The 27,570-nt window shown below is 37.3% G+C and overlaps 1 protein-coding gene and 1 pseudogene across 2 annotated transcripts in view; one reads left to right on the top strand and one right to left on the bottom strand.

Annotated features, from left to right (window-relative positions):
* The window catches only part of LOC149558240 (putative CDP-diacylglycerol--inositol 3-phosphatidyltransferase 2), a 90,299-nt gene that overhangs the window by 11,531 nt on the left and 51,198 nt on the right, over positions 1-27,570 (bottom strand). The window contains exons 6-10 of one of the 2 annotated variants that reach the window (XM_089832548.1): positions 5,683-5,727; positions 5,470-5,538; positions 5,245-5,359; positions 5,091-5,147; positions 4,912-5,010 (exon numbers count right to left, since the gene is read on the bottom strand). In XM_089832548.1, the coding sequence (XP_089688674.1) occupies positions 4,912-5,010; positions 5,091-5,147; positions 5,245-5,359; positions 5,470-5,538; positions 5,683-5,727 (385 nt within the window). The remainder of the gene's footprint in view (positions 1-4,911; positions 5,011-5,090; positions 5,148-5,244; positions 5,360-5,469; positions 5,539-5,682; positions 5,728-27,570) is intronic. The other variant, XM_089832549.1, reaches the window with a different exon arrangement.
* Positions 10,118-12,002, top strand: LOC149558241 (trafficking protein particle complex II-specific subunit 130 homolog; annotated as a pseudogene).

Genomic DNA, 27,570 nt, shown 5'->3' with positions numbered 1-27,570 from the left:
AAATCCGATATTATTGTCTCTTGATAACACACATATGTTGTTTTAACATGTGTAATTGAGTAACACTTAGGTATATACATGTGACACAATTATTATGGATGCCACTAGTTCAAAACAAAATGTCTATCAAAAACCAGTCTTCCAACTTTTCTGCAGTTCGAAGTGAAGCTTTATATATTCAGCAATCATGTAAATAAATTTTCTTTACCTTTATTGTATTGTCTGTAATTCAACATCGATTCCATATACAACATCGACTTCACTCATACTGTCGGTGAGACTTAATGTTTAATACCCAGACAGGAATTGAAATCACCAAACTCAGAAAACACTCACAAAGACCAAAATAAGCAAATAGTCAATTGGATGCATTTCACCACTGGGCTCATGTTCATAATGCTCTTTGTCACTTAGCTTCTTCTCCACACTTTTCAATTAAGAAGCTTCATCTACACAACTTCATGTTATAGCATTAAATATCATAAAGTGCCCTTACAATGATGAAGTTTCATTAATTAAATACTAAATATGAACCCAACAATAAATAGCTTCATCCAATGCAAGTGATGACCAACTGCCAATGCCACAATTGCACTGCCAAAAATGGCAACTGCCCAAAATAGATTTACTAAAAATAGCAAGTCCACAACTAAGACCCTCATATCTCACTACCAACACACGAGGGTTGTGATGATGAACTAGCCTAGCCAACTGCAGAGACCTAAAAATGGGTACATTACACAATTGTAGAGTCTTCAGCCTGTACTTGGGCTTTGAGGATGGAGACATCTTTTACCCTTCAGACAAAGAAGTGGCAAAATCCTTTCTACGAGCTATTAACAAAACGAAGGCTCACTGGAATGTTTCAGCTCCGTGATCCTAGATTGGTGGATCGTGTCTCCATGTTCTGGGAGACAATAAAATCAAAAATCTCCATAGGACAAACATAGATGTCTACTCAATGATTATGGTGTGGGGTTTGCAACTAGGCGAACCAGTGGGGAATGTGACAATGATAATGCTCGCGATTGTTCGTTTACATTTTCTTGGAGATTTGGACCCCACCTGGAGCGAGCAATTCTTGGGATGGGGATGAATTTCATAGATGATATGGTGCAATTGAAATGGTTGAAGACATAAAAAATCACACTTGTGTGAAGGTTTCAGGAGAAAAAACATAGACATTGGTCCAAAGAGGCTCGAATGGGATGGACAACATTAAAGCTGGTGTTGATGATAAGGCAGCTTGATGAGAAGATTGAAGAAATCAAACATGATGTCCGAATTTTCAAGGTGCAGGTTCCCCAGAAACGTTGGTCGCCAAGAAGAGGATGCAGAGGTTGTAGTGATGGTAGAGCAGCAACACTCCTTCAAAAGGACTTTTGTTTGTGACACTCACTCAAGAGGACATCCAAGTTTTTTGAAAACCTACGAGTAGGAGCAATTCTAAAGAAAGGGTCTCGAGTGATGTTTTGTGGTATGTAGAGTGTGTACAACTTCCTAGCAAGAAACAACTTTGTGCATACTTTTCCTATGAGTTCACTTCAGCCATTTCCAATTTCCGAGTAGAGGTGGGAAGTGTCGATAGATTTTATTACTAGACTTCTAAAAGTCTAAAAGAGAAATTGCATTTTTGTAGTACTTGATAAATTGACAAAGTATGCACAATTTCTCTAATTGTAAGGCGCCTTAGGTGGTAAAAAAAAATTTACAAAGCCGTTCAAAACATATGGGCTTTTGAAAAACATTGTCAATAATTGAAACAATAGATTTCTCAAGGTGTTTGGCCATATTTGTTCAAATTAGTTGATACCAAATTATCCCCAAGCATAAGATACCATACGCTGGTAAATGAGCAGAGAAAGATTATTAATAAGTGGGTGGAAGGATATTTACGTAGATATGTAGAAGGGTAGAAAAAGGCAAGTATCAAATGATTACACTTGGGAGAGCATTGCTATAATATTACATATCACATGTCAATAGGTATGTCACCATTTAGGGCTTTGCATGGCGTGATGTTAGACATATCATTTAATGACAATAGAGCTCCCAAAGTGAGAATTAACACAAGCTAGCGGACACATGGCTACCTAATAATGGTTGGGTCCTAGCCTTGGATACACCTAGTGGAAATCTGCATCACTACAACATTTAGCCCATGACATCACAATCCACTACTCTACGTAGAGCTCAACCTTAAGACCTTGGCTATGAAATTTAGCAAGGAAACCAATATGCTATGCTGGTAGTAAGAGTGAGCTTTTTGTCCCACCAAAGTGTCAACTCAAGCCAAACCCCATGAACATGGTTGCTCGATCATGAGTGGGGTCCCAACCCTAGGTATAGGCCTAGCTGGAATCAGCACAACTACATCATTTAGGTCAAGACATCACATGAATGAAGTTAAATAAACAAGCTTCAATGTTTCCTACAACATAAAATATACCCTTGGAAAACTCTTTCGGGAAAAATAACAACCTCCAAAGCACACTCAATGTATTCAGCAACAATAACAAGATTATAATGCATACAGTATCCATGCTCTCAATAGAAAATACAAGACCAATCTAATAACATAAACATGCTCTAGGCTCTCCATATAGAAGCTCAATCCCAAGCATCCTTGGTTTCCAACACCAAGATCCGAAACTATGGACCCATTTTAGTTACCTAAATTCATGGCCTAAATTCAAACCTCTTCCCTCGCTCCCATGAATGGTATGCATTTCCAAGTCAATGTTCACCCACCAAACTTTGACACTCCAATTCGGTCCATTCAAACCATAGTTCTAGGACTCTACGAGTCAGAGCAGGACTCGTCGAGTTCGAGCCAAAGTCCATCAAAACGAGGTAGGTTGCCTCTAGCCTCGGACTCGACAGAGCCCCCATGGACTCAAGGTTGCCTCTGGCCTTGGACTCGACAAAGTCCCCATGGACTTGCCGATTCCAAACACTCCCTAACTCCCAGAGTCCCAGGCTTTGCACTCTCACCGGCAAGAAGACTCATAAAATGCAAAAAAAAAAAGGATTAAATGAATTGTTTGTGCTTTGTATAACATCTATTTGACCTAAAAAGATCATTTTGTCCTTTGCTAATGCTTGCAATAAAGAGAAAAGAGTTAGAGAAGAGTATTGGAGTTTTGAGAGAGAAATTAGCGAACCAGTTAGCTATCCCATATTGATTGATGATTGCTTGTGCAACTTTGTAGCTTGCACTTAAGCATTGAGAAGAGCTAAAGAAAGCATATGGAGGAGGCTTCAACAAACTTACTTGCATTTCCATTGCTTATGCAAAAATTGAATGATCTTGTCTTTGATCACTACAAACTTCGCCTTCACCTTCACCATAGACAGATCCAAGGCACGGATACATCACCGATTGTATTAGAGACTGTTGATCCAAATGCAAAGTGGAACAAAGAGATTGTTGATCCTATCTTTAGTGATGCAGGAGCGGAGTGGGTTAATCAAGTGGATTGGGAGGTAGAGGCGGTAGCAATGGCAGTCAGGGAGGATGCAGTGCAAGGAGACCAAGTGCAAGACCCTGAGGCTAGGAGTGATGGATCCGAGATTGATGATGAAAATTATAAGTGTGAAGATGAGGATGAAGATGAGGATGCCCCTGAGGTTCAGCCTCAGACACAGGGAAAGAGGATGGCTCTAGAGTCTTCCATGACTTATCTTAGGCATATTCGTAGGACGACATAGACTACTATGAGCCTTAGTCTTCTATACTCTAGCTGTTATTTTGATCTATGTTTTGAACTTTTGATTCCATGAATATTGAAGACATTTGACAGTTACACTATGTTTAACTTTATATTATGTTACTCAATCTTTTTCCTTTAAAAAATCGCTTTTATGCTTATATATCTATTCAAAATTTTGTGTGTTAAATACCTACTATTGATCTCAATTATTGTGTATTTGATGTTAATTGACTAAAAAGATGCATGAAAAAATATTTAAATCCTTAAAATCTCTTAATCTCATGGGTTTTTTTATTTTCCAAGTCCCAACCCAATTTTGACTTTCCAAGTCAGAGGCGAGTCCGAGTCTCATAACATTGATTCATACCTTTCATAAGATACTCTTGCATGCACTATTAACTAATCAAAAATGTTCCACTGAGTCTACTATGTAAATTGCCACACTCCATTACAATGTTCTTACATGCACCATGTATTCTCTTACACATTTTAAATGCCATTAATGCTCTTACAGATGTCATGATACAAATGCCAAGTGATACATTGTGTCATCAAAGGAATCATGAGATTCCTCCCGAGTGAGACATCCTTTTCCATGTGGCCCCATACTAGCAACATATTAAAAATATTAAATATATAAAATGTAATCTATATTTGCAAGGTGTACAACATTTAATCCTAAAAATATCACAAACCAATTCCAAGAAGCAAAAGATATTTGAAGTGTTGCAAATTTAGGTGGTTAACATTCCATTAAGAACAAAATGTGCAAGAAGAAAGTATTAAGAAAGAAATTGCAATGCTACGGAGTTGAAGTAATATCTCAGTTTTTTGTCATTTTGGACCTCCCAATATCTGTCTTTTTGAAAGCTTTTTCTTTTGGCACTTCATAGATATTTTTCAATGCTTGTTTTTTAGCTTCTAAACATATTTACAGTCACATTAGACATTTGTCCAAGAACCCTATATGTGTATCAAGAAAGCAATACCCATCCTGCATCATGAGGCCAGAACTAGAAGTACAGGAATGGGAAAAGAGGGTGCAAAATATCCTCAAATGAACAAGAAATTCATGTTTCTCTATTGCACATTAAATTTGGTATCAGACTACAGACACGTACATTTTTAATCCACTGTTGTTTGCTCAATTTGACCAAAGAAGGTACTAGACAAAAATAAATCACAAATTGAAGATTACCTGTACTACATTGACAATTTGTTTTATTGCCCACCCCGGCAAAGCCAACAAGCCAAGAAGCATAAGTGGGGATTTCTGTTTTATGCCAGCCATAAATACCTAGAAAGAAGTAAGATTTAAAAGAGAGATATACTTGATTTTCAATAAGAGCCTAAACTATTCAATATTGAACCCCTTACCTTGATCAAACCATGTGGTTGGTCTTCAGAAAGAAGATATAATACCAAATAAAGAACCTGCAAGTTCCTCAAAAAATTATGATAATGACAATTACTGATAAGATGTTACATTTTTTTTTAAATAACTCTGTCAACAATGGCCACAGATCATCACCTCAGCACCAATACAACAGTAACCCATGAAAAGGCGGTGTTGATAATAGACCTTGACAAGCCAGCTCTTGCTATCCATCACATCTTTATGGCTGGTTTTACTTGAAAGGAATGTACTAGAATGGGACCGAAACAACCGTCAGAGGGTCTACCAAACTTATTTCCAACACAGGTTGCAGGGAAAAAATTAAACAAAAGAAACCGTTCAACTAAGAAATTTAAATACCTGTACATTTGTAACCAATGACTTGCAATATCAAGGGCAAGCAACGCTAAAAAGAATGCAAAGCACGGCCTTCACAAATAGCAGACCACTTCATTCAAATAATCATAGAGATCAACCAATATTTAAAGAAAGTTTTTAAAACCACAGAATTTAATATTAAAGAATTTAAAGACAGCTTCAGCCAATTTATCGATATTAACAAATTTATCTCACCTGTAAAGATGTGAAAGGACCACCAATAGAGCAGCAGTGCTCACCCTAGAACATTAAAACACTATATTACATTTAGAAATTTCTAGTAGAAAGTTATTACAAGCATTTGGTTAAAAACAAATAAATCTTCATAGATTTGATACAAGGGGGTATGGGTAATATTGTGGCTTACATTAAGTTAATTCATTAGACATAGCTATTGTAGAAGTTTTGCTACATTATAAACCATATGTCTAACCTTAATGACAACCAAAAAATGACCCCAAGTTTGTTCTAAACTTGTTTGGGCAGGTAGAGGGATGCCTGTTGAATGAACAATGATGCAGTCCAGGAAGAAAGACTGGGTGAGCTACTACAAAGAAAGTAGAACCAATAGGTTTAATCATTAGATCATATGATGTGCAATAGTAGAGAGAAATGTCTTCAAGATCAACCGCATGTCAAATGTTGTGATGATGAAACTCAACGTTCCTGGTGCAAGCATAATAAACTAGATTCTTCACCAAAATCAAGCCATCTTGATTCATATTTAAAAGAAAATTCAATCAATTTAAGAAAGTTGGAGGTTATGCAAAAGTTGATGTAACTATACTACTTCACAGCTAGCACAAATAGCAGCTTTGCAATCTAATTCAACTAAAAATAAAGCAACAATTTGATGAAGCTTACTCTACCACAACACAACTCTTAACCAAAGAAGACAACGTAGCCAAACATTGACCTCCAAGTATCAGCCAATCTAACCCAGTCAAAGCTCATATAGCGTGTCAAACTCAAACCCAATATCCTTTCGTACAGAGAGCCAAATTTAGTACCTTTGACATATCTGGACAAATGCTTTGGCTACTTATGAACTAGAATCAATTGTGCAAAAAACTGGGACAGATAACTAATAGTAAAACAAAATGCCAGACAAGTGGATGTAAGAGTTATCAAGCTGCCACAAAAAGAATCCCTAAACCCAAGAAGAAAATGTAACTAGTAGTTGATCTCCAAGTATCTACTAATCCAACCCAAGCAAAGTTTGATGTTGTATAGCCTATAAAACTCAAATTCAATATCCATTGATATAGAATGTCAAATTCAATACCTTGGACATAGCTTAACACATTTTGTTGTTTCCAATTAGCTAGCTTCGGTTGTGCCAAACATGGAGTCAAAAAATTAGTAGTACAAAAAAAAAGATAAAGTTGTGTGAACTTACAATATATAAAATTCAAGCTATCAGTCATTTGTAGACTAATTCAGTGATCTATGATGAATGATAACGACTGATAACTTCAATCTTACCTCCAAAGATGTAGTACAAGGATCACAGTTTGTAATGTGAAACATTTCCAAATGACCAATAGCACATGAAAATGAGAAGATAATGTTGCCAAAATCTACACCTCAGCAATATTATAGAATGCCTGAATCAATTATGTCAAAAAACTAAACATAAATTTGGATCGTACTCAATGTAGTACAATAGCCACACAATTTGAGATGGCAAGATAATCAACATACATAGGAAGACTCCTGATGTCATTACCATTTCTTTTAATATAATTTTTGGAACAGAGAGACTTCTATATCTAGAACCTTGGAGATGTTGTTTGGTCTTCAAGTACCAAGCTCATGAAGCCTATTAAAGCCCATGCAAATACTTGAGAAGTCTCCAAAGTAGACAAGTACTTTCAGAAACCTAAATCCCCTCAAGCTATGCCATATATGTAATGCTCTGTGCACAATTTTGAGATAAAAGAATTGCAATTGCTGAAAACATTAAAAAACTGAGAGAAACATTCAGACGGTCTGGAGCTACACACCAGGCTGAAAATTTCCATCCAAGCAGCTATGCTCTAAGAGAAGATAATAAACAAGTTTACATTTTTTTCCATAATTAAAAGAAAGTCTGACACTAGCCTATATACCCACCCAAATGCCAAAAACAACGAGGTGGCCATAGAGAAAAAATAATGGATATCAGGGCCAGAAGGAGAGTTGCTCATACTATAAGCATCACTACCTCACAGAAGATAGACTGCACAGGCTATTGCACTAGTAGTTACACCTACTGGAGTACCTCCCACTTAAATAATTTCCGCACCTACACCATCACAGATCGTCCCCAGCACCTATGCCTACCCTGAATACAGAAGGGAAACAGGACACTGTCACCAAGATGAATGCAGAGGATGTAATGTTCTGAACTGGCTGTGACTATCAATGCACCGTCTCTGTTTAGTGACCGCATGGTAAAGAATAAACAATGTATGTCTAAACAATGGGGCAGTACAATAGAAGTTGAGGCTGTATGGTGTATGGATTTCTGCACGGTGATGGAGGAAAGGTCATACAGTGGTTGTGGAAGGCATATGCCGGTATGTTGTACAGCATCTATGCAAGCCGCATAGTGACTATGTAAAGTGTACAGTGTTGGATGAAATGGACACCCTTGGATGTCCCAAAAAACTAAACCAAATTGCTGAAAGGAATTATGTCAAACAGTTTGCATTCAACTTCTTAAAACCCTTTATAACTCTGCAAATCAAACGTTTATTTGTTTGTTGTGTTTCGTGCATGGAATTGGTATCATACAACATAAACAAGAAAGAAACTACAATAGTATGCAAAGTGGAAATGAACTGCTGCTAATAAAATGTTATTTTCAGAATTCATAAAACCAAATACATGGCAGATTTATCAACTCACTAATTACTTCAGCAATATTGTCATAATACTCCAGCCCATGCTTACGAACTTGCTGCTACAATACTTTGTCCTCCAATCAGTCCACTACCTTCATAATACCATTCCCTCCAAGCGGCATAAGCGTCGGACAAGTAGTGAAGAAGATATGAGCAAAATATCAAATCTGCCTGTAGCCGGAAATGCAACTAAACTGCCTGATAATGAAGCCAATAAGAAAGAATTCCAAAGGCCAAACCCCAAGGGAATGACGTCTAGAATGTTACAAGAGAGGATAGACGTCCTCAAATGCCAAGAACAAAGCTGCAACTCACACACCAATTTCTTCTCATATTCAACCTGTTTAATGAAGCTACAAATGCTTCCTTTTATTCTATTCCCACGGGTCCGCTCAACTCATATGGGCAATGTGGGATAAAGATGTGTAATATAAAACATATATTAAAATACCCCTTATGTCTCCCTTGGGTACACATCACCATAAAATAAATATTAAAGTAACACTTTAATATTTTACAATTAAATTAGACGTTACTTTAATAAAACTTCAGGCATTAAAATGTATTAGCAATCGGACTCCGAATAATGCGAGTGATAGCGCATCGGAAAGCTCTCACTGAGGAGTATCCAATCCAATCACCAAAATTGACCTGCACTGTGTCCTGCCGACTTACTAAAAATAGTAAGTATGCCTGAAACTGAGTAAATCAACTTCATTTTGGCCCAAACTGGAAATGACTAGGCCAAAACACTCCAAGATCCCATTAAACCCTTCGTTAGTCCTCGAGACCATGTAGAACAAGGCTAACGCACACACACTTGGTCAACTGCTAAAATGGGGACATTACATTGGAAGGTTCTGGGTTGCCTACCGTACACCATGGTAACTTCTGCATCCTACTAAATATGCTCTTGCCTATACTTGCAATAAGAACCGAATGTTGCCAATATTATTAATGTAGAGATATTTGCACAAATTATAACTGATTAGTTGCCAAGGTCAAATATTACCAATATAATACCAGATCACATGCAAAACACAATAAACTCCAGATCACACAATCATCCAAGTTGCAAGTTGGAGATAATCAGAAAAATGTCAACGACACAAAAATCCATTTATGATCCAATGCTTTAGTGTTACATTAGCATCGGACAAGCTCTAAGTAGATTCGAAGTGTAAGGAAGCAAAGGTGTGTGGAATCCCTTCCTACACTAATCTTAAGAGGACAATTATGCAAATTCAACTAACTATTGCAAAGATCTCAAGAAATGCATAATAATATAATCAAAATAACAATGAATGCATTGATGGAACTCTAAAATTTGGATAGCTTTAGAGACCCAAGTATCATGGAAGAAATGGAGTCTCCAGTTCTTATTCACTCCCTGTACTTAACCAATATGTTTAAAATGTTAAAAGTCATGAGCAGGACAGTGACAATTCAATGATTTGAGAAATTGTGGAGTTGGAGCCAGATGTGTGATTTTGCCATTCTCCCTGATAGTTCTAGGGTATCAATCCTTTCATATTATGGCTTTGACAAGAGTTTTATCTCAAGAATAGTATTTGGTTGATTATTGTGCTGCTGCTGGAATCAAATGGCCTGGTCAAGATTGGGAGTTTTATTTGGCATTTTTACTCTTGTGCTTGATGGCTATCTTTACAGAAGTTTATCATAAGTGGTTGCAAGGAAATATGTCTGGAGTAAGATATTCTGATTCTGCAGATAGTGCGGCGACACTTTTACAGATGTAGTTTGAAGATTAATAAGCAGGCATTCAGTACTTCCAGACAGTCCATCGTCTTCTGTTGTTGGAAACACAATATTGGAAACAAACAGCTCGGCAGTGGTCCTAAATGATGATATTACAAGTACAAAGGAGGATCTGCATGTACCTGCAGTTAGTACAAAATGGAGAAATGAAATTAAACCAAAGGCAGCTGAGGAATGCAAAAGCTTTCCATGAAATTCTGTTTACTGAAGTATTTAGCAAGGAAGTTTGGGTGATTACTGCATACTTATCTTTGATCAAGGCCACTGTGAGAAAATTCAACTCTCGGTTGGTGACTCCTGATACTGAGAAAGAATTCTATAGGCTGCAGGGTGATCTGCATTCTCTTAGCCGTGTTAAGTTAATAAAGTTGGCAGATTTAATAGGATAGGGATGAACATTGAGAGAAGCCATGCAATAGTGCAGCTTTGAGCATGCTACCTTGGCCCAAACCAGAGGTCTGGCCATCAGTTCCACCTGATTCTGAAGCAATGGTGCTTGCAAAAGAGAAGGTCACAGAACAAAAGCCAAAACCTTTTGGAATTATAAGGAAAAATTTAACATTAGGACCTACAATGCTCCTTCACGAGGAAAATAGAAGGAGAGCATCATTGTCTGCTGGGAAAGTATCTGAATTGTTTGATGGACATCATCTTTCAAAGACGAGCTAACATGGAGATAATGTTATTGCGATGTCACGTTCACTGCCTTCATCTAAGGGTTCAATGTCTCGAACAAACTCTGTATCGGCAATTGCAAATAGTCTGAGCCCATCACGTGCTTTGTTTGATGGTCCATTGAAGCTTTCTGAATTTCAAGTTGCGGCAGAGTCTGCTTTGCATGAAACAGTCACTGATGATGCTTTACGTAAAGCTCTGTCAACGATTGAGAAATTTGAAAAAATGTATTTAGATTTGACAAAAGGTGCTACTGAAAATTATCACCGATCTTGGTGGAAAAGACATGGAGTTATGCTTGATGGTGAAGCAGCAGCTGTTTCATCTGGATTATTGATTGGTGAACTCCAGTGGTTGGGATTGGTTATCAGGCCTATTGATTACTCTCTTAAAAGTGCTATTTTGCGCATTGATACGGGTCCTGGTTTACAAGTTGACATGTCTAATATCATTGAGTTAGAGACCTGTAATAAAACATTTCATAGTTTACCTCAGAAGATATCCTCAGTATCATCAGACTTCGCTGCTTCATTTGATGCAAACGTTTCTGTACAAAAGTTGTGGAAATGATATTGAGGCATCTGTTTCTTGTGATGGTCAACAATTACCAATGAAAGATGGAAAGTTGGTTATCCCGGACTGGGCAAGTAACATCACCACAGTTTTATGGCTTCCAGTTCATGCAATTGATGATGAATCGGGAAGAATGATTGCTTATGGTAGGCAGACCACTTCTTCACTATCATCCTTGGATGTTACTGTTGCGCATGGTGGCAGTCTTTCTTCACAAGGGCAGTCTGAGCTATCCCAGAAACACACTATTGTTGATGGAATGAGAACTCTTGCTCTCAAGCTGGAATATGGATCATCACACAGTCGAATATTTGAAAGAACTATTGCAGCACATTTTATAGATCCTTTCCGTGTCAGTACACGTAATGTGGCAAAAAGCAACGATGGAGTTTTGTTTTTACAGGTAACTTTATTTTCTCTAGTCAAGGCGCCTGCAAGCAAGCAAGGATCTGTGGCTGCGGTAGGAAGTTAGCCGCCTGATACAGGATGCAGATGCGTGGTTTGATGGATATGATAAGAGACACGCCGGCAGTATATAGATACCACTAAATATTCATAGCATTCGAAAGAGGGAAAAGCGTTATCCACGGGCTGAGAGTCTCCCGCCTTAAGCATTCGCATTGACAAGCGAAATACGTGCATAACACTTTGCATTCGCATAAATACTTACTGTCTATTGTTTTGCTGCTGCAGGTACAGGATGCGAAATAGGAAGAGGTCAAGCGTGGGGTGTTTTTACCACTACAGCAAACTTGGGTATTATCAATATATTTGGATGAAGGAATCATCACGTGGAGGAATGTCGACAGGGATATATGAAGCAGCGGATGGCACTGTACATGGAAGCACAGGATAATAAGTTTGGCGTGCGGGTACTCTGGGTCTTCCATTTTGAAAAAAAAACCATCTGCAGTTCCCAGTAATATCATCGCAAAGGGGTTTTGCATATTGATGGAGATACTAAAGAGAACGTTGTTCTTCCCAGTCTGCAGCAGGAGAGATTATGCCTTGTCGGGTTTTTCAAAATCCATAACTAGTAGGCAATGAATCATAATATTGCAGTTAGTTGGCGATTTGTTGCAATTATTTTTTCAGTTTGTTGTTAAATGATAATTAGGTATGATGAAAAGGTGCATTGTTTCAGCACACGCCCTTTCATCATTTATAAATATAAGGCATGGAGGATACAAACAAAAAACAATAATCTTGAGAGAAAACAGATATCATTTGTAATTCCCTACATACTTTGAGCACACATTTTACTTAATATCTTCAGTAAGGAATCGTTGAAATATTAAGCAAAGCGGACTGAGATTAAGAATTCTTGAGCATTGTTCTTAAAGTTGCTTGTGGATTAATTTGTATTGGATAGAGCTCCAACAAGTTCTGAGAGTCTTCAGTATGAACTATCCCAGCAATAAAATCAGTAAGACTCTTATTTTGTTTTAGAGTTGGAAAGTGTATTACCTGTCCTTTATGATTTTAATGAATGTGTGTTTATAATTTAACATTTCGATTAGTGCATTGAATTGCTCACCGCTATTCAGATTTGATTAATACGAATATTGTAGGATTTGTAATCTTTCCTCTATTTGTATCTGTTTTGCCTGAATAAAAGTTAAATCATTACAGACTGTCTGAATATGCAAAAGTGAAATAATTCGTGGCATCATAATAATTAAGTTATTAACACACAAAATATCATTAATATCAATAAGTTGTACACAAGGAATATACTTTCGACTCTATCACCCACTAAGATTTGGCACTGGTCATTAATCCATTCATTAATTCTTAAACTTATATGCTGGCAATCTTTTAATTTTTTTTCATTTGAAGGATATTAAATCATATTCATAATAGCAATTTGTTTTAAATCTTTTTCTTTTCAGCAAACACACAAAATTAAAAAATAATAATCAAAGTTTGAAGATAAATAAACATTAACTACAATTCAGAACTTTTCCTTGATGCTTGCCAATTGAGGAATTTATTTGATTGCTGTAATCCGCTATAAAACGTCTTGGAATTAAGTTTTGCTATCCAGGATATAAGTGAACAGGCGTTGGTCAAGCGGAACCAAAAGAGCAAAGGATTGGAGTCAATCCTGTTACGTTGGCCAAAATCAGTTAGATACCCAACATCGAGCAAGCAAGGCTCGTAGGTTTCTAACGAGTGATTTTGATAACCAACACGCATAACACAATGATTACCGTGGGGAAACCCTTCTGGGAGAAAAACCCCACCCTCCAAAACCCGCACAATGTAATCTCAAATCAAGAAGATTAGAATACACTTGCAATGCAAGTTTTTATAGGAGCGCATCACCACAACTCAAACTCGAACTCAGACTCAAAGAGACTCCTTCTATCATCCAGTCTTGCAAACAGAATTTGAAGATTCAAGCACCTCTCCAAGCCCTCCTTTTATAGTGATTTACAACTTGGAAACCATTTGTGGTCTTACAAAACCATCGGCCAAAACCATGGGCAAAACAACCATGCCACATGTTACCCACTTATCATTTGTAACTCCAAGAATAGCATTTTCGTCCATTATTTTGTCCTCTAGTTTAGACCCCCATAAAAGACATATAATGAGTTGTTTATACTCTAAAAATAGCCCTCCTAAATTGTAGTAGGGACGAGGCACATTTTTAACAACTCATACACTTTTTTCCAACTCATAAACATGTGGAAAACTACAACACACAAAATTTTACAATTTTCTAGAATTTTCCAAAAAAAGCTTGCAAGGCTGAGACACAATTCTCAACATTCTCCCACTTGTCAAACACCTTGCAAGAGTCAGGGGATCCAAAGTGTCATGGACTTAATTGCTAGTGGCTGAGAGGCACATAGACTCCGAACACCATCTGAATTTCTCTATGCTCACGGGCTTAGTTAATGCATCAGCAACATTCACCAAAGTCTCCACCTTCTCCAACTTCACCTTGTCGTCCTTGACCATATCTCTCACAAAATGATATTGTACATTAATGTGCTTAGCGCTAGCATGAAATGTCGGGTTCTTCGCTAGGCAGATTGCACTCTGACTGTCACTATAAATTGTCACTGCACCCTATTTGAACTCTATATCTAAACACAGTCTCTAACCAGATAGCTTTCTTGCAAACATGAGTAGCTACCATACACTCTACCTTTGTAGTGGACAAAGCGACCACAACTTGTCACTTACTCATCCAACTGACTGCACCACCGAATAATGTAAACACATATGCACTGGTGGATCTTCTTCTATCGACATCACTAGCCCAACCTGAATCCACATAGCCTTGAATATCCAAGGAATACTCATTTCCTGTTCCATGGAAACATATAGAGTACTCTGAGGTACCCCGCAAGAATCTGAAAACTCTTTTTACTGCATCCCAATGTGCTCTTCTTGGATTAGACATGTAATGTTTGGTCTTGTATAGACCATAGTGTACATCAAACTTCCAACAGCACTTTGATACACAACTCGACTCATCCCTTCCATCTCCAATGAGGATGAAAGACACTGTGAGCTAGAAAGCTCTGTTCCCATAGTAACAGGAACACTCAACAGTCTCAAATCCTGCATATTGAATCTTCTCAAAATATTACCAACATACTTACTTTGACCTAGCTAAAGCTTTTTGTTTTTCCTATCCCTTATAATCTCCATTCCCTGAATGTACCTTGTTGCACCAAGATCTTTCATTTCAAACTTTGCTGAGAGCTAAGATTTTAATTCTGCAATTAGACCTTTTCCTTTGCCAATAAACATGTCATCAACATATAAGGCAATAACCAAGAAATAATCACCATCAAACTTGTAGTATATACAGTGATCAGATTTGGAGTACACAAATCCCAAACTCAATACATATATATTTCAAACTCTTGGTACCACATCCTAGGATTTTGTTTTGAACCATACAAGGATTTCTTCAATTTACAGACCAAATGACTTTTACCTTTCACCACAAAGTGCTCTGGCTATGTCATATAAATTACTTCCTCCAAATCTCCATGAAGGAAACCTATCTTCACATCCATCTGCTCAACTTCTAGATCATAAGCTGCTGTAATAGAAAGTAAAAATCAAATGGATGTCATTTTTGCTACAGGAGAAAAAATTTTACCATAATCAATTCCTGCAACCTAGGAGTATCCTTTTGCAACCAATCGTACTTTATACTTCTCAATGCTTCCATCTGAACCCATCTTCCTTTTGAACACCCATTTACAACTAACAGGCTTTCATCCTTCAAGCAATGGTACAAGGTCCCATGTGGCACTCCTCTTCAAAGCTGTCATCTCTTCTTCCATGGCTATTTTCCAGGACTCTGAATCATTCATACCAAAAGCCTCTTTTACAAATTTTGATTCATCAATATTAGCATTCAAAGCAAATATACACCTCCAATCATCAAGAAAATACCCATACCTTTCTGGTGCTTTCCTTTCTCTACTAGAACTTCGAACAAGATCTGGTTCAAGTTCAAGTTCATGATCAGGTTCTCCCTCTTCCTCTGATGATTCAAAACTCATAGAGCTCTCTTCAACATCTCGCCTTTCTAAGGGCCTCGATTCAACTTTCTCAGGTGTATCAGGCAGTTGAATCACATCTTTCTTTTCTTCTCTTCGTTCTGGCTGCACTGTAACAAAAGAAGGCTTAATTTCTCTAAAAATAACACTTCGTGAATAAAATACCTTTTGTGCAACAGGTTCCCAAAGCTTGTATCCTTTCACACCATAACTATATCCAATGAAGATACATTTGACAACTTTGTTGTCCAATTTTGTCTGCTTCTCCTTTGGCACATGAGCATATGCCTCACAACCAAAAGCTCTCAAATCTCTAAGCGAAGGCTTGCGGCTCGACCATGCTTCAAATGGCATCTTATCAACAAGAGTTGATGTAGGAGACCTATTTATCAAGTAGTAGGTAGTGGCTACAGCTTAAGCCCGGAACTTTTGTTCCAGTCCAGCTCCACTTAGCATACTCGTAGCCTTCTCCATTAAGGTCATGTTCATTCTTTCTGCAACTCCATTCTGCTGTGGAGAATATGGAGTTGTCTTCTCTCTTTTAATACCACAATCTTTATAAAATGTGTCAAAGTCATTAGAGCAATATTCACTGCCATTATCAATTCTCAAACTCTTATCTTCTTTCCAGTCTGCTACTCAACCATTGTTTTAAATTCTTTGAAACAACTGAAAACTTCAGCTTTACTCCTAAGGAAATAAACCCATGTTCTTCTACTGAAATCATCAATAAAAGAAACATAATAAACTGATCTACCAATAGAAGGAGCATCAACTAAACCAAATACATCTGAATGGATTACATTCAAAGTACATGAGGACTTATGAGAACTTGAGTAAAACTTAACGCAATTTTGTTTACCATAGATACAATGCTCACAAAAATCAAACTCGAGATTGCAGTCATTCAACCCATCAACAAGGTTTTTATTTTTTAAGGTTTGTAGACCCTTCTCACCTATGTAGCCAAGTCTCCAGTGCCATACAATAATCTTCTCTACAAGCAACTTTGATTCAGTAGATAGAGCACCCTTGGGTACCCAAAAACCATGACCATTTGTTGAAAGAGAAATCCTCTCCTCCAACAAAGTAGTCCTCTTCACAATCTTACCAAAAGTATTATTGCACTCAACCGTGCATGCATCAAGCTGCTACAATGTACCCAATCTGCTTTCTCTTGCTATAACCATAGCACCTCTCATTATTTTCACACCTGCTTCAGAAAACTGTACATGCACACCCGCATCTATTAGTTTGCTAACAGATAACAAATTCCTTGCTAGTCCTAGGATATGCAAGACACCATCAAATCTTCTAATTCTTCCATCAGAAAATTTCACACAAATAGTTCAACGACCAACAATATCAAGAATTGAGTTATCATCCAAATACACCTTACCACCATCAAACTTTTCATACTTACTAATCCAATTTCTAGTAGGAGTCATGTGAAAAGATGCACCTAAGTCTATCAACCATGAATTGTCACCTGCATGAGTGGCCAAGGCTGCGATGAAAACATCTCCATCTTCCTTCTCGGACTCAAAATCAAAATCTTGCTTCTTTTTCTTTTTCTTTTCCTCTTTGCAGTCCTTTCGGAAGTATCTAGGTTTGCCACAATTCTAGCAAATTGCATTGGACTTACCAGGAGATTTTGATCTCCCCATATTCTTGGACTTAGAACAGCCATGTTGTTTTTCGTTCTTGCCTCTTTCTTTTGGTTTTCCTCGAACACTCAAATCCTCTTTGGCATTTAGAGAAACCTTCCTTCTCATCTCTTCAAAAAGTAAAGAACCAACGACATCCTCCATCTTCAAGACAACTGAATTGCTCCCTATGGCCATGACAAGGTTGTCCCATGAGTCTGGAAACGAACATAACAAGATTTGGCACCTTTCTTCTTCATCCATCAACACCCCAGTTGAGGTCAACTAAGTCACCAACATATTAAAACTTTCAAGATGCTCAGATATTCGTCCACCTTTTTCCATTCTCAAGGAATACAACTTCTTCCTCAAGAAAATCTTGTTCACAAGTGATTTCACTTGATAGATCTCACTTAACTTCTTTCAAAGCTTCTTCGTGGTAGGTTCTCCATGGACATTAACCAGAATCGAGTTTGCAAGACATAATTTTATGAGACTTTTATCTTTTTTGTCTATCACATCATACTGTGCGGCAAAAATCAGATCTACGGGCCTCAGCTTATTCTCATCAATCACATCTCGTAGATCCCGATCAATCAATAGATCTTCCATCTTCAGCTTCCACATCTCAAAGTTTGTGCAAAAAAATTTCTCTACATCAATCCTCCTTGATATGCTTGCCATCTTTGCAATCTTGCAACACAAAAATAAAAAACCTCTGCACAAACTCCCACTCAACCCTTGATTACCTCAAAAAACCCTGCACCCAACAAATAGAACCAAAATTGGCTCAGCTTTGATACCACTTGTTAGGAAGCAAAGGTCTGCAAAATCGCTTCCTACACTAATCTTGAGAGGGCGATTATGCAAATTCAACTAACTATTGCAAAGATCTCAAGAAATGCATAATAATATAATCAAAATAACAATGAACACATAACACAATGATTACCATGGGGAAACCCTTCCAAGAGAAAAACCCCATCCTACAAAACCCGCACAATGTATTCTCAAATCAAGAAGATTGCAATACACTTGCAATGCAAGTTCTTACAGGAGCACATCACCACAACTCAAACTCAAACTCGAACTCAGATAGACTCCCAGCACCCAGTCTTGCAAACAGAACTCGATGATTCAAACACCTACCCAAGCCCTCCTTTTATAGTGATTTACAACTTGGAAACCATTTGTGATCTTACAAAACCATGGGCAAAACAACCATGCCACATGTTACCCACTTGTCATTTGTAACTCCAAGAGTAGCATTTTTGTCCATAATTTTGTCCTCTAGTTTAGACCCCCATAAAAGTCATATTAGTTGTTTATACTCTAAAAATAGCCCTCCTATATTGTACTAGGGACAAGGCACATTTTTAACAACTCATACACCTTTTTCCAACTCATAAACATGTAGAAAACTACCACACAAAATTTTACAATTTTCTAGAATTTTCCAAAAAAAGCTTGCAAGGTTGAGACACAATTCTCAACACAAAGAAGTTGCCAAATGACGATTAGCAAATATAGCACATAGTTTTGAATGATATCTCGAATGAAAAAATAGGGTGGCATTAAACCACCAAAACTACAATAGCCAGTCCACCTCTGAAATTGTGCACAAGTTCCTCAGCGTTCAACCTCTAGAAATGCAAAGTCAAATCAAATGAAATTCATGATGAATTACAATGCCTAGCTATCTCCTTATAAAGGCCTCCAAGAAGCATCTAGAGATTTACAATAGGCCAACAATATTATGTTATTAATTTGGGCCCCATATTTATTAATTAAAATAATTAATTAAAAGTCCTTATATTATATTATTTAAATTTTGAGACCAATTAATTAATTAATTGAATTGAATTATTTCATATAAAATTTGGGGGCATCATAGTGGAAGAAGCAAATAACTTACTTGCCAAATTTTAGATGGGAGTTGAGGATATACCACCAGCCTCCCCAACCTTGATGGGAGAGTCCTCTCTAAGCCTAATGAGAGAACAGGAGGATATGGATCTACAAATTGAACATGCGGGGATGGAAGGTGAGAGTCAGCACATGGGAGAAGGTGTAGCAACAGGACCAACACATTTTGAGGAGTGCAAACAACATTTCTTGGTGGAATTAGAAGCCATGACTCGTGCCACACATGAAATAAGGAGAGAAGCCAAGGAAGCCTGTAGTACATAATAAAGTAATATTATAATTAGAACTAGTTAAGCTTTGTTGGGAGAGGGTAGTTAGGAAGCGAGGGGATGTGCCTATTGGTTTTCCCAACCAATCGACCATTATATGAGAAACTCTAGAATATGGATAATGTACGGATGTTTTTGGTAATCAATAAAGTAATAATATTAAAATATTTTCTCGTCATTTGATATTCTTGTAATGAATGTTTTGCTGGTACTATTGAATCCATGTTATATTATTTTGTATATTGTCCATTGATAGCCATTCTACATTTTCGCGTCATTGCGTAAGTTCAAACCTGGAAGTCGTCCACTAGGCAGGATGGAGTAATGAGAAGACCCTTCCTACCACATATATAAGTAACAAGCAGTGACGGAGAAGGGGAGGAAATAACAAGAGAAGATCAAGTGGCACGAGATCTAGTGGTAGCCTAGGAAGTTTTAGTTGACCAGTACGTGTAAAGGGAAGCTCGAGAGAGAATAGTTCCAAAGAGCATGGTATTGGACGAGCTTTCAGTACCACCAACGATGTACCGTCTACTTGGAAAAATCCCTCAACTATTAGCAAGAAAATTCATACGCTTGGAGGAAGAAAGAGCCGAAACAAAAAGAGATCAAAGAAGACAAGTGCTCCAACAACTCATTCAAAGGACACGAAAATTGGAGGAGCATGACAATCCAAGAAGGATAAGTAGACACTAAAACATTTCATGCCCCTACTTCCAAATAAATATCCCAAGCGAGTGCCAAAAGAAGAAACTGAGGAGAAAGTCGCCCTGCAGACTCTATGTCTCCACCAACAAGAGGAAAGACGTTGCCACTTAAGGGGACTAGTAGACCACTCTCAAAGTGCAAATCAAATCAAAAAAAGGTTGATTGAAAACACAATAGAAGGTATAGCCAACTTGACTATTTTGAAAGCACCGAGAAGGAAGGAAGGGGGGAAGAATTCTGAAACCCCAACACGAAGAGAGCATTGGCAGGAACAAAGCTCTAGCCAGAAGGAGAATCACAAGGGGAAGGAGATATTATTGGACCAAGAACCCAAGAATCTAGCCCTGCAGGAGGATGCATCTCGGTAGGAAGGAGCGTCCCGACAGGAAGGAGTGTCCCAACAGGAAGGAGTGTCCTAGCAAGAGGGAAGAGCGGCAGGAGAATGGCGTTAGACATACAAAAAATCCCTAGATTTACTAGGGAAGGATCTGAGAACCCCGCATGTCATTGTAACAGATGTATAACCATATGGCAAGCCAATGGAAAAAATGATGCGGATGAATGGTTAAAGCGTTCCTAACCACGCTAAGAGGTAGAGCTATTGACTGGTATATAGACTTGGAGGCTGCAAAGAAGACCACATGGAAGGACCTTCGTACTACCTTTGAGGAGGAATTCAAACTCCTACAAGACAATGACGAGATAGTCACAGAAATTTATAATACATAGCCAAGGAAAAATGAATCTGTTAAAGCATATAGCAAGAGAATCAAGGAATTGATAGGGAAGTTGGACAACAAACCTGCCGACGGATTAAAAAAGAGGTGGTTCATCAAAGGTTAACTCTATCCTTAAAAGAGAAATGAAGATAGTACCACCATCGTCCTTTGCCAACACTTGCACCCGAGCAATGAATATAGAGAGTGAGACAAAACTTCCAAAGCCAAGAGACATGGAAGTAGAAGTGAAAGTTCGGAGAGGAGTGGGGATGAATGCAAGACCATCTAAGCCTTGAGGAAAGACATGATGAAGCTAATGAAGGAAGTAACAGGAAGTAAGGAGGAGAAGAGAGAGGGGAGGGAACTGTGGTGCACGGATTGCGAAAAGGAAGGACACACAAAAGGGACATGCCCGTGCAAAGCATTCTATGACATCTGTCAAGTATTGGGCCACACAATTAAGGATTGTCCCAGCAGTAGTGTGGTTGTTGAATGGCAAAGGTGGGGGTACTCGGGTACTCCAAGTACCCGATACAAGGACGAGTTTTTTTTTTTTTTTGTTTGGGGGGGGGACGGGTGAGTCCCCAAGTTTAACTATTACCAGAAAGTCACATCATTTCACTGAGCAAGTATTCACAATTGATGGAACCTTGAAGTCATTACATGATCTTATTTTGCAAGCTTAGCATGAGAGATGACCTTATTCAAGAGAGGATTCAGTGTTTTATGTTTCACCTTGAAACATTGAGTATTTAAATTTTGTATGTTGTAGTCTAAGTCACAAGGTTTGAGTTCTAGTTCAAGTTTGATGGCTATGAAGTTCAACAAGTCAAAAAAATCTTTAAAAAAATTCGACATTAAATTCATCCAATGTAATTTTAAAAATATATAAATATGTACAATTTTTATTATTATATGTTTTAATATTTGATAAATAATGTAAGTACTGACATTTAATTAATAATTATAAGTATAGACTATTTATTATTATGTAATATAAAATAATATTGACATGTTTCAAAATTTGATAACTAATAATAAATTGAAAATTAATAATAATAACATTTTTTTTTAAATATCAAGTAAACCTAAAATTAATTAATCTTAAAACATTAAACATACTATAATAAAAATTCCAAACTATTAAATCAAATTAAACCTAAATAATATCAAAACATTACAAATCATAATCATGCCCCAAACTGCCAACGGGAGGAATGGAAGCAGAGTTTTCATAGACACTGTTCGTGGGGTATGAAGTTTGTATAGGGTGTGGGTGCACTAAAAGTACCCCAATTTTTAAAACTTTAAAGAAGCCACCGATGATAAATTTCCGCTGATGTATTCCTTGGTTCTAAGAAAGCTTCTATGAAGAATTGGATTGTTTCCGAGTTCAAATACGCAGATGTGGAAGCGGAATGGTGAAAATCCGACAAAGTTTTAAAGAAGCGGATAATTCATTTTTCGCTACGCTCTTTAGAGTCAAAGTTCATTTTTCCGCATGAGAGGAGAAAAGGCAAAATCTCAGGTTACATTAAGGAGGCATGACTTTTAACATCAAAATTGTCTTGTCAAGATAATCCATGAATTAATCAGCATGAAATCATAACCACAATAAAGAAGCGAAAAATGACCCTCCATAGTGATTTTTCGCCATGGAGAAGCACTTCTTGAATTTTCCGCAATGGAGTAGTCGACTTGGGATTTTCCACCAAAGGAAAAATGCGTAGCGGAAACCTCATTATCCATTACGCCTTTCGCAGTCAAAAGTGAAATTTCCACCATGAACGAATTGGAGTGTTCGAGATTTTCCACCAGAGGCCTTCTAGAGACTCACTCCCAAAATTCGGCAAAGAACCAACATGGTAAGCATGAAAGATAGCATACTAGCAAATAGCTTCAACAAATTAAAGACATCTGGATTACAAAGCATCTGAAAGTGGAGTTGATGGAAACTCCACTTTATCAATTCTGATTTTACAACAGTCATATAGATCGGCACTCAGTATCAAATATCTTTTTACTCCAACATTATTTCGAAAATCATTTTGATCAGAATGAAGATAATTAGGTTCGGAAAAACATTTCCAAAGTTGAGCTTGATCCAACGGTGGAATAAAAAGATATGCCCCCCGCAACGAGACCCAAGTTTACAGGAAGCCTTTTTTCTCAGTCCAACCAGTCAAGGAACATTTTGATTTGAATTTAATATTTTTTGATATCACTTGTCCAAACATCATTTAAATATGTTAATGTATATCCTTATAAATCATAGTTCATAAGTATCTCAGTTTTCAAAAGAAAGAAGATGAAGAGATCAAAGACCAAAAATCAGTTACAGAACTGAATGGGCATCAAAGAGCTGATGAGTCACATGGAGAATATCCATTTATTGCAAAACCTTTTCATTGGCAAGGGGTGGTTCTTTTCTGCAAGAGTAGGTATTGCTAGAGTAGAGGAGAGACAGTAGTTTATTTTATGCATTTCATTTCATGCATTTAGGGTTTTTATGTTTTGATTTTTGTAATAGATTTGGCTAGAGTTGCAGGCAAATAAAAATTAGAGCATTGTATTTGTTGTGTTCAAAACAAAGATGAGTTTTTCTTCGAATCAAAGAATTTGGGTATTATTTTCTCAATACATTCAATCAGAGCATTGTTGTATTCGGCTTTGGACATTATCTTGCATCTTGTGTCAAATAATGAATGCGTTATAGATCAGAGCATTTGCATGCATTCCTATTGCAGGAATCTGAATATTAAATTTTCATTTCTTCATTGCATTCACATAATCTGCATTCTTATTGCATTATTGGTATCAAGAAGTCGTAGGAATTGTGGGTTCTTGGCATTGGCTAAGTTTAGGAACTAAAATCTGCCTGAGTCAGTTCTGTCTAGGGCTGGCTTGATTTTCCTCTTTTGTTCTCGGGTTAAGAACGTACCCAATTAGTTTAGGAACAAACAAATTCATTGAATATCATTGATTAGGCAGTTGTACCTTTCAATTCAGAGGAAATCTATCAACCCAATGATAGATTATCCAACTGTTGGTAGATGATCATTTCTTTCAGATTTGGGCATTTGGGAGTTTATTGAAAAAGAACAATCTGTTTACCAACACAAGGAAAGCAGACATCGTTCATTCAAGAGATGTTGAAAGCAGACGGGAAAGAAGACAACCCACGACCTAACCAACAGACTCCCCTGTGACTGTACATGGACTCACCTATACATGGACTCCCCTGCACTCATGGTTTAGAAACGACAACCTATGACCTGTACACAAACTTATTTGCACTTGCGGTTTCAAAAATGACGAATTCAGGACAAACTTATACAGATTTTTAATATCTTTTTAGGTTCGCCAAATTTCAAACCTAGAGCCGAAAATTTGGCAAACCTTGTGACACAAGTTGTAGTGGAACAAAACTCACATCAACAAGGCCTAACACAAACTCATAGTGGCCAAAGTGACATTTGAATGTTGTTTTCTCTATGTACTCTCTAACACTAATCAGATGGTATCCTGTTCTCAAGCCTATCTTAGAAAAATAAACTGCTCCATGTAGCCCATCACTAAGCTCATCTATTTGAAATGGGGTACCTCTTCTTAATGGCTCTCTTATTCAATGCTTTGCACTTTATGCACATATGTATGGTTGTATGCTCCACCACCAATACAATTGGTGAAGCAAAAGGACACCTACTATATCTTATGATATTGTCATTCACCAATTGTAATCACATCGGTGAGATCATCCTAATAGTAAAATCATCTGTAAGAATTACGCTAAAACCATCTATATCCTCTGTCTCAAGTCCTCTAGATACTACAAGTCCTCACTTATGAAAGTATGAGTGGCACCTGCATTTATCAATGAGGCCAGACACTACCCTCCTAATACTCAAATGATAAGGGGTTCATTCTTTTGAAAACTATGGGGTTGGGCAAGCATTCACTCTCCTCTTCATTTTTAGATTCTTCTAAAGACTCTTATTCCTCTTCTCGATCCAAATAATATTGCTGGTATGATTTTTCCCTTGCTGATTCTTTAACTGAAAATTATTCTATCTAGTTCAAATTCTCTTTAGTTACACACTTACGTCCCTCGGGTCCAAGGTTCTTTGCATGTGAAACATAATTTTTTTTTTCTCAGGTCAATAATTGTCTCATTATCAAATTTCGTAACTGATTTCTTTTACTATTTGGAGTTCTTCAAAAAGTAGCTTACCTTTCTTATTACGAAATGACTTGGACTATATTTAGGCATTGGGGCAGCCCACTCCATACTTCTTGCTTTCTAAATAGCTTCATGCAAGGATGGAGGATCAAATGCTTTAATTCATCCCCTAATTGGCTCCATAAGCCCCTCAATAAGCAAGACTACCAATCTCCTCTCTATAATTCTAGAAACCCTTACAGAAAGCCTCTGAAAATCTGCTATGCAAGAATCCAAATCATATCGCGTCAACCATGCCAATTCCTTAAAGTGCAACTCAAGATATTTTTCGTCAAGTATTTTGATGAATTCATCAGTAAACTCTTCATATGTAGTGATAGATCTGTGACCCAAGGCTATAGGCCCATGGTACTACCACTCATGTGCAACTCCATCCAAAATATACAGTGCCAAACTTAATTGCCTCATCCTCGACCATAGGACTATGAGCTAGGTAATTGTCCAATTGTTGTACCTATGCTCTAGTTGTACATTTGTCATTACCATCAAAAAATCAACTGTAACCTTGCCAAATGCCTGTTGCAGGTCCCTCTAAACTATTGGTCCTCTATGAATAGCCCTTCCTCCACCCCTCTTCTTCAACTATTCCATGAACTCATCCGAAGAAGAATTTGTTTTTAATAACTTCAGAAAGCTCAAGTCAGGAGATAGTATCCAGCAAGAAACAAAAGCAATCTACAAATAAGCTAAATAAGAACACACAATCCACATCTAATTCCACAAAAGAATCTAAAAAATCCACTCCTAAGGGGGAATAACCTAATAAGAAGCTTAAATGTCAACTTCAACTTTCTCTTCCAAACAAACAGAACAGCAGAACAGCAGAACTCGTAATTTCACAAGTTGTGCCTTACAAAAGGCCCTTAATCAATAGCACTCCGTCATTAGAGCTGCCGCCTCTTAACAATGAAGGGAAGTTGTTTTTAGAGCCCGGTGCCATTGTTGATATGAGGGGGAGAAAAGTCTGGAATATGGTTATTCAAGAATATTTGAAGTGGAAAAGTTTACTTCTCAAAGATGCCATATGAGAGGGAGCAAAGATATTTGATCATCTAAAATTGCGATTGCTTGAGGGCAAGCAAAATTTGGGATGGGAGGATTGTCATGTCTTAGTGCTAAATTAATTATTTAAATCAGTGTTTTGTAGCATTCAAATATCATTAATAGATTAATAATAACAATCTTTTTAGTCAATACCAAAGAAGAAAAACAATAAATTTAATTCAAACTAGTTGCCTACTTCGATTTCAAATGTAAACACATATTTAAGGACCAAAAAGGCACTCCTTAAACCATTGAATATCTGGTATTTTTCTGAGTTTATGGCCTACATTATTAAACTCCTTTGGGGAACAAACCTGTGCAAGAAGCACCCAGGTAAGAAAAAACACCTCTAGTGACTGAATTCATATCGCTGATATGAATCAGTAATGAAAATAATAATTACTACATTCATTTCCAAACTGCCATCACAACAAGAGTAATTGGAGAGCATCAAAGAAGCACAGAAAAAAATCGTGGAGCACAGAAGGTCAGGGAGACACAGTGCAGAACTCATGCCACTCACAAGGTGCAGGCACCCTTGTTTGCATTATTGTGTCTGTTGGAGGTCCGCTGAGAAAAAAATGCCACATGCAACTTGAAACTGTAAGGGAGGGTCATCAACGGCAATCCCAATACTATCCCTGCAAATCAAGATTCATAATTGCCAGAAAATTTCACCTGTAAGGCATCATTATATCTGCAGCACTCCAAGGTTGCTTAGGAAAAACTCTGTAATGTTTGCAACAATATGCAGTAAGCATTTATGAATGCTGACTTCCTATTTTATAAATTATATATACTGAGAGACTATTGTTTTAGACAGTTTAACTCAAAGTATGTTGCCAATCTTGTTATAACTATGGATAAAAGTTCATTACTGTAGAAAAGCATTTACTGCAATTGTGCCATTTTGTGTAGACAATACAATTTGAATGAATCGTAGTATTAGATCATAACAAAGTGAATGTCCACTTAGCTTTGCAGTTGTACCTTGCTGCAAGTGTACCCTCAGACTGTCCAAAAATAGTATATTCCACCTATGCATGTCTCTATTTTTCTTACAAATATATGAAATGACATT

This window comes from Cupressus sempervirens, chromosome 5 (genome assembly GCF_028749045.1).
Source record: "Cupressus sempervirens isolate cs-2001-9-10 chromosome 5, ASM2874904v1, whole genome shotgun sequence".
NCBI lineage: Eukaryota > Viridiplantae > Streptophyta > Pinopsida > Cupressales > Cupressaceae > Cupressus > Cupressus sempervirens.
This window is presented reverse-complemented; position numbering and strand designations above follow the sequence as displayed.